At 42.7% G+C, this 13,443-nt stretch overlaps 1 protein-coding gene across 4 annotated transcripts in view; it reads right to left on the reverse strand.

The window, feature by feature from the left end:
• Positions 1-253: 253 nt before the first annotated feature.
• Positions 254-13,443, reverse strand: part of LOC132819312 (tyrosine-protein phosphatase non-receptor type substrate 1-like) — a 68,538-nt gene continuing 55,348 nt past the window's right edge. For 3 of the 4 annotated variants that reach the window (XM_060830761.1, XM_060830763.1, XM_060830759.1), the window contains 4 exons: positions 10,739-10,874; positions 7,192-7,235; positions 6,165-6,199; positions 254-2,228 (listed from right to left, as the gene is read on the reverse strand). In XM_060830761.1, the coding sequence (XP_060686744.1) occupies positions 2,112-2,228; positions 6,165-6,199; positions 7,192-7,235; positions 10,739-10,874 (332 nt within the window). In that variant the 3' untranslated portion in view covers positions 254-2,111. The remainder of the gene's footprint in view (positions 2,229-6,164; positions 6,200-7,191; positions 7,236-10,738; positions 10,875-13,443) is intronic. The other variant, XM_060830762.1, reaches the window with a different exon arrangement.

Below are 13,443 nucleotides of genomic sequence, written 5' to 3' on the forward strand. Positions count from 1 at the left end.
ATTATGTGATGGAACAGCATTCTTCCATACTCCCAACATTACAGACACGTTCTACTCAATCTTATGTCAAAGGCCAACTCTCACTAATCCCTACTCCACCCCTACCCGACCCAACACCCCCACCCCTCACCCCAGCCCTTATTTCACCCTTTCTGGGTAAGCTTGGATATGGAGGCAAACTATGTAGTCCTCCTTTGGGTATCTAATCTAGTCATATACTCCAGTTTGTTGAGAGCATTAAAATCACAAGAAATTAAGTTAAAATAATGAAGTTTTTAATAATTGCAGGAGATGTGTAAATGCTTGCATTATGGATTCCTAAAATATACTATTTTACAATTTCAGAATAAAAGGTGTGAGTTTCGTGTTCAGCATTGAGAGAGGTGAGCGCGTAAAGATTGCAGATCGTGACCACTCACTCCCTCCATTGAGCTCATTCTTCAACACACCTCAAAAGGTTAAAAGCACCTCACAAACACATGAAAAGAGTGATTCCTGCTCTGTCCGAGCATTCATTCCATTTCACTCTTCACTAAAATCACCTTCATTATTTTTACTTTGATTTTACACAATTTTTTAGTTATCTGTCCTGCTTTAAACATTTCAAAAATAAAAATAAAATCCCTGCCATTCTAAAATGCCTTACATAAATCTCCAATTGGTTCAACCCCTGGTCCAAAGTATGTTTGTTTTGTTCGACGCCGTTACATGAGACACTGAAGTCAGTCTTCTCAAATCAGCTCATTGATTCCCTGCTAATGACAAAACCCAAGGCAGGCAAGGGTCTCAAATGACGAAGACGAGTCTATATGAACCTTCAGTGGGAAAGCATGTGAACGAAGTTCGGGAGTTCAGAATTCGGGTGTTCTTGGTCACCAGAACAGTTTAATTTTGTTGATTTTAACAAGGGAGAACCTCCTGCTAAGTTTGGGGAGGAATCTAAGTTAAATAAAATGGGGAGGTCTCTCTGGCTTCTGCTCAGCTCACATCCTGATGGACAATGCTGCAGGTGAGTGGGGTCATAGGGTGACCAGATTCTTAAGCTTTCAAAGGGACTGTCCCAGTTTCTCAAACTCTGCTGAGTTCCTGATAATTTCCCGAAAATAGTTCAAATAGCTCAGTTCTCATCTTTTCCCTAGCTGAGAATGTAATCTGGGTCTTAGGAGAGAGTCAGTCTGATGTAATTGTTTTTCTCCCTGGAAGCCCCCATCACTTCACCTAGCACTGTAGACAGTGAATCCTATATCCTTGGAAGAGGCTTCACAGTAAGTTAGAACTTTTTCAAGGTCAACATCCTGTATCACCCCTGCCAATACTCAGCCTCTCTCCTCAGCCTTCACCTTACCCCTGCCAGAGAAAGTAGGAGCAGGAGGGGGCCATTCAGCCCTTCGAGCCTACTCTGCCATTCAATATGAAGATGGCTAATCATCTGACTCACTATCCTGTTCTTGCTTTCTCTTCCCCCAAGCTCTTTAGCCCTAAGAAATATGTCTAACTCCTTCTTGAAAATAGTTAATGTTCTAGTTTCAACCACTTCCTATGGCAGAGAGTTCCACAGGCTTCCCAATCGCTGGGTGAAGACATTTCTTGTTATCTCAATCCTAAATTGCCTACTCCATATCCTTGGACTGTGAGCCCTCGTTCTGGACTCCAAAGGAGCTGTCTTTAGCACCGAAGGCCCTTTGTGGATGACCTTTTAGAAACAAAGGGTCGGAGAAGGTCACCAACCCCAGCTGGAGATAGTCCGGAAAGTGTCATCATGTGACTATTACCCCCGCCACCCCCATTCCCCACCCACCCCAATTTCAATGCCCAACCTTGAGACTCCTCCCACTGGTCACCCAATGTGTTAATCTTCAGCGATGCCCATCTTTCCCATGCCCATTAAACTCATCTTGGTTTCTCACTTAAAAATCTGGTCACCTTATGGACTCACTGCCCAGAGACTTCAATTTGTCAGGAAGCTGCACCCTGGAAATTCAGGAATAGTTATCAAGCAGAAATATCAATAAGCGATTGTGATGACCCATTATCCCTGGTGCTGCTGATTTTGGAGTTAATGGTAGCAAACACTGCTCCTCATCACTTGCTGAAGAATTGATTTCTCTTCTCTATGTATGTTTAATGGTAGCGTACTCAGTTGACTCCTCAGTCATCACCATAACTTGTCCTCCGGTTTTCTTTCGGAAGAACTGGATATCAGCGTAATACATCTCCCCTTCCGCCAACTGAAACACAATGGAAGATACAGAATTTTTACTACAGCTAGTATCAAGCCCCTTCTGCACCCACTCTCCGCACATACTGCACCAGAGAACAAACTCTTCAACCGCTCATCAGGGACAAAGTCTGGATCCGATCATTGGATGTGAATGTCCCATCAGGCTTTCAGCTAAAGATACAGGCCCTTTGAACAGCTCCAGAAGCTTCTCTTTGATGAACCTACAGCCCTTCCTCCTAGCAGAAACAGTGCCGGGGAAAGGGCAGTTCAAATAATCATTTTGCCGGTAAAGGAACCTGCATATTTAATAATTAAAGATCATTTTAACAAAATTTCCTGTTCAAATGCACTCATAAGGACATTCCACAAAAATACAAATAATACCATCCAATATTAAAACTACAGGAGAGGAGCGTGCTGAACTCTAATTGTTAGAAGGGTTGTCATGAAGAGTATATCCAATGCTTTTGATTGACAGTTAACTGCCAGGCTTTGTTAAATTTAAAACCAATCAGGTTGAAACTGATTGGTCAATGAACCAGCATGAATGTCACATATCTTGCTAATTTGAATCAAATACAGAGTAAGGGCATCCTTTTGGCTTCAAAGAACAAGGTCCTGTGTATCGATACGGATAGCTTCCTGTAAAAGCAAGTACAGCACACTACAGGCCCGGTGAACTGGGCTGTCAGTGAAATTCCTCACATATTCTGGATTACCCAGCAAATAGTGTCCAACATGAACATCAACATCTACCACCAGACAAGATTCTGCAATGGGGAGGCTCAGGAGAGCTCTCAGCTGTCCTCCACAAGTGCATTGTAGGTGGCTTGCCCAGCTGGAGGGTAAACTGAGGGTGAGGGTAAACTGAAGATGAGGGTGACTGTGCAGGAGGTTCCATTCAGGGAGCTCAAGCAAGTAAGGAGTCAGCATTAGGATAGAGAGGCAATCACTGCATGAAGAAGAAGAGGCGAAGAATTTCAGATTTTTCCATCATACTGGTCAATGTTTTTCCCATTTTCAGATCACATGACATAGGAGCAAAAGTAGACCATCCTGCCCATCAAGTCTGTTCTGCCATCCAATGAGATCATGGCTTATTTAATAGTTCTCAGTTCCACTTTCCTGCCTTTTCCCTCATAATCCTTGATTCCCTTCCTTAGTAAAAGTCACTTGTGTAGTTTAAACTTCGGTTTTCCAAACCATAGACAACACAAATCAAATCCGAGAGCCTGGCCTCATAAGCCATGAGAAAACACACTCCAAGTGGTTTCAGAGTTTCTGATGTTTTATCGCCCGGGGAGCTAAGACATTGGCTGCAACCTGTGGCTGAGGCTGTCTGTACCTGCAGACTGATTATAAACTATTTCACAGAAACAAAACCTTCTCCCTCAAAACCGAGCATGTTTGGTTCGGCACCCAGTGCTAGTTTGCTCCACACAAAGCTCACCACCACTTTCCCATGCGCAGTGTTGGCATTGGGTAATAAATGCTGAGCTAACCCATGAATCTCCATTCATGTGAAGGAATAAAGAAAAAACATTGATAAAGGGAACATTTCAAACCCCTCCCAATAGAGTGCCCAATAAGGTGGAACCAAACAACAGAAGAAGAGAGCAGGGATGGAGGAGGAAGCAACTTTGACAAACCTTAGACAGAGTTACCTCAGAGTTAAGGGAGAATTCAGAGGCCTTGCTCTGCTATATAAGGGTATGATTCTGAAAGAGTTAATATTGCAATGGCACTAAGCTCCACCCAATCTCATTTGTCACACATTCTTGGATAGAAAATATTAGTCTTGAATGAAATCCCAGTTGGGCCACACTTCGTTCCAGACTACTTGAAGATGGTCAGTGTAACTTGTACCAATTGCTACTAACTTGTACCAAATTTCCTTGTTGAAGACAAGGCCCTCTTCAAGTTTAGAACCTGTAGCACTTATGATTAGACAAGCCTTTAAACACAGCATAGCAAACAAGATTATGAAGAGAGGTTGGATTGATTAGGACAATATTGCTGGAGTTTCATAGAATGAGAGGTTTGTCATAGAAACTTTTAATATTTTGATTGGACAAGATGCAGAAAGGATATTCCCAATAACCTGGGAGTCCAAATCAAGAATCACAGTCAAAGAAGACCATTCAGAACTGAGGTGAGGAGAAATGTCTTCACCCACAGAGTTGGGAGCCTGTGGAGTTCTCTAACACAGAATGTGGTTGAAGCCAAAACATTACATATTTTGAAGGAGCTAAACATAGGTCTAAAGGGATCAAATGGTACGGAGGGATGGGAAAACGAGAGAACACGCGATTGAGTTGGATGTTCAGTCATGATAATCTTGAATGGCACAGCAGGCTCAAAGGGCTGAATGGCCTACTCTGGCTCCGAATTTCTATGCGTGTATGATTGAAGACAGTGATCTAGCTCAACCATCGAAATTCAAAATATTACAGATCCTTGATCAGGATGGGAGCATTTTATCATTCCATTCAGAATGACTTCCTGATGATTTGAAGCAACCATCTTTCCAGCGAGGTTTTTGTGGCTCAGCAGATCACTGAGTAACCCTTACAGGGTCTGGCTGGTAGGACCTGGGGTACTCCAACCAGCTCCACAGGAGTGAGGAGGAGGCTCAGGTTTAAATGGAGTTGGTGGGTCACAATCAAGTCAGGGGTAGCACCTGACACTAGAAAGGTTACATGACCAGAAATTACAGCCAGTCACAATACACCTTACCAACTTGTTCTCTCTCTCTCAAGGTTTATCCATAATCAGGAGCCATGAGATTACAACTGGAGTTAGAGGTTGCTCAGGGATAATGTCAGCAAACAATTCCACAGAGGTTAGTAGAATGGGAATCTGGAATTCTTCATCTACAAAAAGTAAAGCAGGAAGTCCATGGCACATTTGAAAATGGACACTGATCTTCGTTTTGTGTTAGACAAGATCAAGGCGGCTAAATACAATTCTCATACAGGTCAGCCATGATCTCTTTGAATGGGTCAACAATCCAAAGGCTTGAATTCGACATGATCATGGCTGATCATCCAACTCTGTCCCCTGTTCCTGCTTCCTCCCCATAGCCTTTGATCACTTCAGCCTGAAGAACGAGATCTATCTCCTTCTGGATAATATTCAATGTTGTGGCCTTAACCACTTTTCATTATCCTATGTTACCCTATTCCGAATAATTAATGCACAAGATACTTGTTAAACTTCAGTTGGAATATTGCGTACAGTTGTGGGTGTCACATTAAAGGAAAGATGTGAATGCAATGGAGAGAGAGAGAGCATACAGAAGTGATTTACAAGAACAGATTCAGGCTTGAGAAACTTCAGCAATGAGGACAGTTTGAAGAAGTTGAGACAATTTGGAAATCTGGTAGAGGATTTCAAAATCATGAACGGGTTGGACAGAGCAGATAAAGAGAAGCTGTTTCTGCTCATAAAAGAATCACGAATGTGAGTGCATAGATTGAAAGTGATTTGGAAATAAAGCAAGGGTCATGAGAGAAAAAAACTTTTTCACAGGGTGTTGAATGCACTGCCTGGAAATGTGGTGGATGCAGGTTCATTTGAGGCACTTGAGGCATTGGATGATTATTTGAGATAATGTGAAAGGGTATGGTTAGAAAGCTGATCAGCACTTGGTAATGACGCATGTTTGAAGAGCTGGAGCAAGTTCAATGGGCCAAATGCCCCCTTTCTGCACCGTAACAATTCTGTAATCCTGTGATATGTGCTTCGATCCAAGCTGTCACAGGTTAAATAGTAACTCAGTGCGATTACTGGAATACCTGCACACACTGTTTTCCTGTAAAAGTGGTTCCTTCACAACATCACAGCTAACATCGAAAAGAATGAAGGCAAACCAAACAGGGTTACAGAGAGGGAACTGTAATGGATAATAACAGGATGATAACTATTTATGTTCAATACTTACTGGAGTAGGGGCCTGTTCATTTTTCTGAACTTTTTCTGAAATGAAATAAGAATTTCCAAGTTTATTTTCACTGTCATTTCTGATAATAACAGAAAACCAAAAATATTGAGTTATACTGAATGGCTGATGACTAGCTATATATTCAGATGGTCCATACTAAGAGACTGCAGCGCTGTCAGAGGGACAGTGCTGAGGGACTGCTGCACTGTCAGAAGGTCAGCACTGAGGGAGTGCTCCATTATCGGAGGGTCAACACTGAGCGAGTGCTGCACTGTCAGAGGGACAGTGCTGAGGGACTACCGCACTGTCAGAAGATCAGTACTGAGGGAGTGTTGCACTGTCAGAGGGTCAGTACTGAAGGACTGCTGCACTATCAGAGGGTCAGTACTGAGGCAGTGCTGCCTGTCAGAAGGTCAGCACTGAGGGAGTGCTTCATTGTCGGAGGGTCAACACTGAGCGAGTGCTGCACTGTCAGAGGGTCAGTGCTGAGGAAGTGCCGCACGGGGTGCGGGGGGGGGTGCACATTGTTGGAGAGTCAGTACTGAGGGAGTGCCACACTGACAGAGGGTCAGTACTGAGGAAGCATTGCTCTGTCAAAAGGTCAGTACTGAGGGAGTGCTGCACTGTAGGAGGTTCAGTGCTGAGGGAGTGCTGCACTGTCAGAGAGTCAGTGCTAAGGGAGTGCTGCACTGTTGGGAGAGCCACTTGAAAAGGAATGGTCTTCCCCTTCCTTCTGTGCTCCAGTTTTGCTTGGCCCTTCATCCTTGGCCCTAACAAATGATTAGCTGCATGTGCTGAAGCAGACTTGTTTCACTGATGACTTCCATCCCAGTCTTAGGATTAGGCATATTCCTGTGGCCTGATAGAGTGAGCGTACCTCTACGGCTGTCTGTCTGATATCTTCAAGATGAGTGCTTGAAAATAACTTTAGGCAGAAAAACCATCTGACTGATATTTCATAATTAATATTAAGCAATCAATATCACCTGGAATGATCATTACTGTGGATTTGAATTTGTTTTCTTACCACTGACTGTTGCATAGACCGTATTAAGCTCTTCTTCAGAGGTCCTGTTTGATATGGGTGCAGAAATATAAAGTCAATGATTTAATAGCGGGACTGCAGAAGTCGAAAAGAATGTTAAAGTGATGGAGAATGTCCGTTATTCTATCAAATAAACCTTGCACATGTTGGAAAGTGCCAACTGGTGCCTACTTCTCCCATCATGATAGGTTTAGGTTTCACAAACCAAAGCTGTTCCCATTGGCTGATGGAACAAGGACTGGCAGGTGCATATTGAAGGATTTGGATGAGAAAAGCAGAGCGGATCTGAGGAAGATCTTTGTAACCAGGGGTGGGAATGACCGGAACACTGGTGCCTGTGAGGAGAGTGGAAGGGGAGAGAATGAATGATTTCAAAAAGAGATTAGAAGGGCACTTGTGGGAAATGATCTTTCACAGTTATAGGACAGAGCAGGGAGTTACATTGATGAGATTGAGCCATATTGAGCTAGTATGGATGTGATGGAAAGAATAGCCTACTTCTTTGCTGTAAATGACTTGAGAATGAAAGAATGTATTTGAGTGTGACCAACAAATTTCTTCAGATACACCAAAACTCAATGTTAGCAGCTGAGAGACTAAGCTAGAGAGGTTTGTAAAGAAGAGGTGTTAGCAGTTCTGGAGAGTATGAAAATAGATAATTCCCCTGCGCCAGTTGGGATATATACTAGGATTCTCTGAGAAGCTAAGGAGCAGATTGCAGAATGTTTAGCTTTGATCTTTGTGTCATCATTGTCTACAGAAATATTGCCAGAAGACTGGAGGATAGCAAATATCCCCTTGTTCAAGAAGGGGAGTAGAGACAACCCTGGTAATTATAGACCAGCAGACCTTACTTCAGTTGTGGGTAAAGTGTTGGAAAGAATTGGAAAAGCTAGGATTTATAATCATCTAAAAAGGAATAAATTGATTAGGGATAGTCAACACAGTTTTGTGAAGGGTAGGTTGTGCCTCACAAATCTTATTGATGTCTTAGAGAAAATGACCTAATATATGGATGAAGGTAAAGTGGTTGATGTGGTGTACATGGATTTCAGTGAAGTGTTTGATAAGGTTCCACATGGTAGACTATTGCAGAAATTTTGGAGACATGGGATTCAGGGTGATTTAGTGATTTGGATCAGAAATTAGCTAGCTGAAAGAAGACAGAGGGTGGTGGTTGATGGGAAATATTCATCCTGGAGTTCAGTTAGTAGTGGGATACCGCAAGGATCTGTTTTGGGGCCACTGCTGTTTGTCATTTTTATAAATGACCTGGATGAGGGTGGACAAGGATGGGTTAGTAAATTTGTGGATGAACTGAGGTCAGAGGAGTTGTGAATAGTGCCGAAGGATGTTGTAGGTTACAGAGGGACATAGATAAGCTGCAGAGCTGGGCTAAGAGGTCGCAAATGGAGTTTAATGTGGAAAAATGTGAGGTGATTTACTTTGGAAGTAGCAACAGGAATACAGAGTACGAGGCTAATGGTAAGATTCTTGGTAGTGTAGATGAGCAGAGATATCTCAGTGTCCATGTACATAGATCCCTGAAAGTTGCTAGGGTTGCTAGGGTTGTTAAGCAGGCCTATGGTGTGTTAGTTCTTATTGGTAGTTACGTGTTTCAGAGTCACGAGGTCATGCTGCAGGTGTACAGACCTGTGGTGTGGCCTCATTTGGAATATTGCGTACAGTTCTGGTCCCCACTTTATAGGAAGGATGTGGAAGCTTTGGAAAGAGTTCAGAGGAGATTTACTTAGGTGTTGCCTGATATGGAGGGATGAAATTATGAGGAAAGGCTGAGGGATGGAGGCTGTGTTCATTAGAGGGAAGAAGGCTGCGATGTGAATTAATAGAGACAGATAAGATAATCAGAGGGTAGATAGGGTGGACAGTGAGAGCCTTTTTCCTCAGATGGTGATGGCTAGCGTGAGGGGACATAGCTATAAATTGAGAGGTGATAGATATAGAACAGATAGAACTGTGTAGGTTAGATGGGTATCAGATTAGTTTCACAGGTTGGCACAACATCGAGGGCCAAAGGGCCTGTATTGCATTCTATGTTCTATGTCAAAGGTAGTTTCTTTACTCAGAGAGTAGTCCGGGCATGGAACGCACTGCCTGCAACAGTAGAAGACTGGCCAACTTTAAGAGCATTTAAATGGTCATTGGATAAACATATGGATGAAAATAGAATAGTGTAGGATAGATGGGCTTCAGATTGGTTTCACAGATTGGCACAGCAAGAGCTGAAGGGACGGTATTGCACTATACTGTTCCATGTTCTATGTTCTAACAGCCCAAGAATTTCTGAAAGTTGAGTCAATGCCGGGATCAGTGTTGTTCAAGGGTGTCTTGTGGATGTGGTCAGGAATATAGATGGACTGCTTCATTCTGCAGTGACCTTTCTCCTGGTTGTTGCGATATTGTTATGGAGGAGCTCCTAGAAAGCACCATTTGTGCCGAAGGAGTCATCATCCCAGACTGCCTTCACTTTCAGATAGCATCAGCACAATGGGCTGAATTAAAATTTCAGAAACAGCAGCGAATTGCTGGGCACTGTTCTGAATGTTGATCAGAACAGGAGCTCCTGATGGACCAGTGTACAATGTCTAGGGTCCATTAACACTATCAGCAACTTTGGCTACATCATGATGGAGAAATAGTTTGGTGCAGTCTATCAAAAATTATAAATCAGAACTTATGTACAAACATAACAATCACCAGTCACAACTCCCAAAACCAAACATCAGGAATTAACAACACATCTCCTTAAGAGTGGCTCCAGCTGAAATCACAGCTCACCTCCTGTGACTGAGCTGAGAATAACAGTTTGTTACTTGGACACTTGTAGTTATCATGCTTATTGTTTATTCCCATGGATTACAAATGTGTAAAATTCCTTCTTGTACATTGTCTGCACAAAAAAGTCACAGTGATCTTAAACAGCACCTTGCAGATTGGAGAAGAACAAGGGCAGCTAATATATGGGAACACCTGCAAGTTCCCCTCCAAGCCACTCCCCATCCTGACTTGAAAATATATCACTGCTCCTTCAGTGTCGCTGGGTCAAAATTCTGGAATTCCTTCCCTTAGGGCATTGTGGGTCTATGTACAGCACATGGTCTGCAGTGGCTCAAGAAAGCAGCACATCACCACCTTCTCAAGGCAACTTGGGACGGAGCAATAAATGCTGGACCAGCCTGTGAGACCCACATCCTGTGAGTGAATAAAAATAATGCAGGAGAGGGTTCTAAAGATGGATAGAGAGGGCCGGGAAAGAGGGGAAAAAACTGATAGAGAAGTTGATGGTGAACTCCAGAAATCATAGACACATGTTTTGAAATTCAAAACTCTAATAGCCATCTGAAAAATTGCAGCGCATCATAGGTTTGGATAAGTTTACATTCATTAGGCTTCTGTAAGTGGGAAAATGTCTTTGACACCGTTGCCAAAGTGCTGATGTCATCCATGTACCCATCAATATTAATTCAAGATTATAATCCGGTGAGATAGGGAATGCGATTGTATTTACCCTTCTGGTTTTGATCGGGATTGAAAACAGGCCCATTTCTTCATGTAAAGAAGTACGATGAGAAGGATGCAGAGTAAGAGAACAAATGCCAGGGTGGTGCCAATGATGGTCATTAATAACCAATTTCCAGATTGTTCTGTAAAATACCAAAATCAAGGTTTAATATAACATCAGCACCACAAATCAAGTTAGCCGATGGATATCCGTCCTTTGGAACAGCCAGTTTCATACAGGAGTGATGGAAAAGCAGAGCTCTCTCTCAGGCACGGTATGTGGATAGGACTGCCCTGAGGGATGTACTACATGTGGGGCGTGTACAGAAGGAAGACAACACTGAGAAACAGACAGGACAAGAAAACTGCTGTTGGTGACCACTGCCTTTCAAAGGAACTGTTACATTTGTTACGGACCAGGCCAGGCCTCCTCAAAATATTTCAAGAAAGTAGCCTAGACCCTAACTTTTCTCGTTGTTTTAAGCAGGTGGAAAGTGGACATAGCAGGAGTAATGCAGCTGCCCAATCATTCAGTTTTAAACAAAACAACATTTATTCATACACAAACACAAGAAAACAGAATTTAGAATAATATAGCTATTTCAAACCCGAATTGACTCTATCACAACAGAATGATGCCGTTCTGAATACCAGCAACATTCCCATAAGTACTCCTTGGCAGAAAGGTAATTTCATAGAACATAGAACAGTTCAGCATAGTACAGGCCCTTCGGCCCTCGACATTGTGTTGGCCTTTTATCTATTTAAGGTCAGACTAACCCACATACACTTCATTCCATGTACTACCTTACATGTGCCTGTCCAAGAGTCGCTTAAATATCCCTAATATCGCTGACTCTACTACCACTGCTGGCAGTGCATTCCACGTACCTGCCATGCTCTTTGTAAAGAACCTACCTCTGATATCTCCCCTAAACCTTTTCCCAATTACCTTGAAATTATGCCCCTTCATGATAAACAATTCTGCCATGGGAAATAGTATCTGGCTATCCACTCTATCTATGCCTCTCAACATCTTGTACACCTTTGTCAAGTCACCTCTCATCCTTCTTCGCTCCAATAAGAAAAGCCCTAGCTTCCTCAACCTCTCTTCATAAGACAAGCCCTCCAGTCCAGGCACCATCCTGGTGAATCTCCCCTGCACCCTCTCTAAAGTTTCCACATCTTTTCTATACTGAGATGACCAGTACTGAGCACAATATTCCAACTCAGGTTCTTACAGGAGAGATGTAAGAGAGAGGGGATCAACGTGGAACTGTTTCTCTTGGTCCAGCAGCCTCTCTGGGTTCCCAGCTAAAACCTGACCAGGAGCTGCAAATAAAATAGCCAGACTGCTGAACCCAAACCAAACCCTGAACTGAGAGAACGGGCCAATCCCCTTTCATTGTTAAACACTTAAAAGCTCCTTCAAGTAGCTAAACCCAAACATATCTGTCTTAATGACCCCTCTGAAAAAAACCCAAAGACAACATAACCTTGTTAAAGGAGCAGCATTATCATACATTTTAATTCCTGTTAATTTCCCTAAACCTAATATTTATCCACTAGGCTGCATCAGACAGTGCAGTTGTAATCTGGAGCAGAAAATCAAAATTCTCAATTTTGCTATTTCTCTCTTTTGCATGGAAGCAGCAAGACGGATTGGTGTGATATTGATGACAGGAGGCAGGTGAACCAATGGGAAGCTCGTTGACCATGTCTGCTGTCTCTGAAAGGTCCTGTGCCCAGATTGAACTTGTGCTATCACAATCTTTGGAATGTTATCGATGAAAAGCAGCTGTCTGAGTCTGATTATTAAAAGCTGAATCGACACGAGTATAGTACTGTCTTGTTGAATAATACAGGAACGCCAACGCACAAAATAGGAACAAGGGTAGGCCATTCACTAATACAACAGCTGATCTGTTTGTGATTCAAATTCCACATTTCTATCTATTCCTGATAACATAAAATTCCCTGCCTCATAAGAATCTATCCTCCTCTGCCTTAAAGAAATTTCAGTGACCCCCACATTGACTGCATTCCAGGCAAAGAGTTCCAAAGTCACACAATGTGCTCCCACCCCCCCCCCCCCATCTCTGCCCTAAGAGAACAATAATTAATTTTACTTCAACACCTCCTAGATCTTGACTCAGCCACAAAAGGAAACATCCTTTCCACATCCACCTTGTCAAGATCATTCAGAACTTTATGCACTTTAATTAAATGCCCCTCACTCTTCTAAACTCTGTGGAAACAAAAGCAAAAATGTTACATACACTGGATATCTAACAAATAACAGAATATGCTGGAGATACTCAGCAGGTCTGGCAGCATCGTTGGACAGAGAAACAGAGTTAATGTTTTGGTCCAGGAACCCTTCTGTAGAATGAAGAAAGAGTCATGTTGGACTCAAAACATTGACTCTGTTTTTCTCTCCACCGACGCTGCCAGACCTGCTGAGTTTCTCCAGGATTTCAAGTGGAAAATAATCCACTTTTTTTAGTCCTTTGTCATAAAATAGCCAATTTATTCTTGAGGTCATTCGAGTAAGCCACCTCTTAACTACCTCCAATATATTTATTTTCTTTATGAGGAGACCAGAACACACACAGTATTCAAGATGTTCTGGTCACCTTGTTATAGGAAGGATATTATTAAGCTGGAGAGAATTCAGAAAAGATTTACGAGGGTGTTGCTAGGAATGGCAGG

This window comes from Hemiscyllium ocellatum, chromosome 10, assembly GCF_020745735.1.
Source record: "Hemiscyllium ocellatum isolate sHemOce1 chromosome 10, sHemOce1.pat.X.cur, whole genome shotgun sequence".
NCBI classification, from domain to species: domain Eukaryota; kingdom Metazoa; phylum Chordata; class Chondrichthyes; order Orectolobiformes; family Hemiscylliidae; genus Hemiscyllium; species Hemiscyllium ocellatum.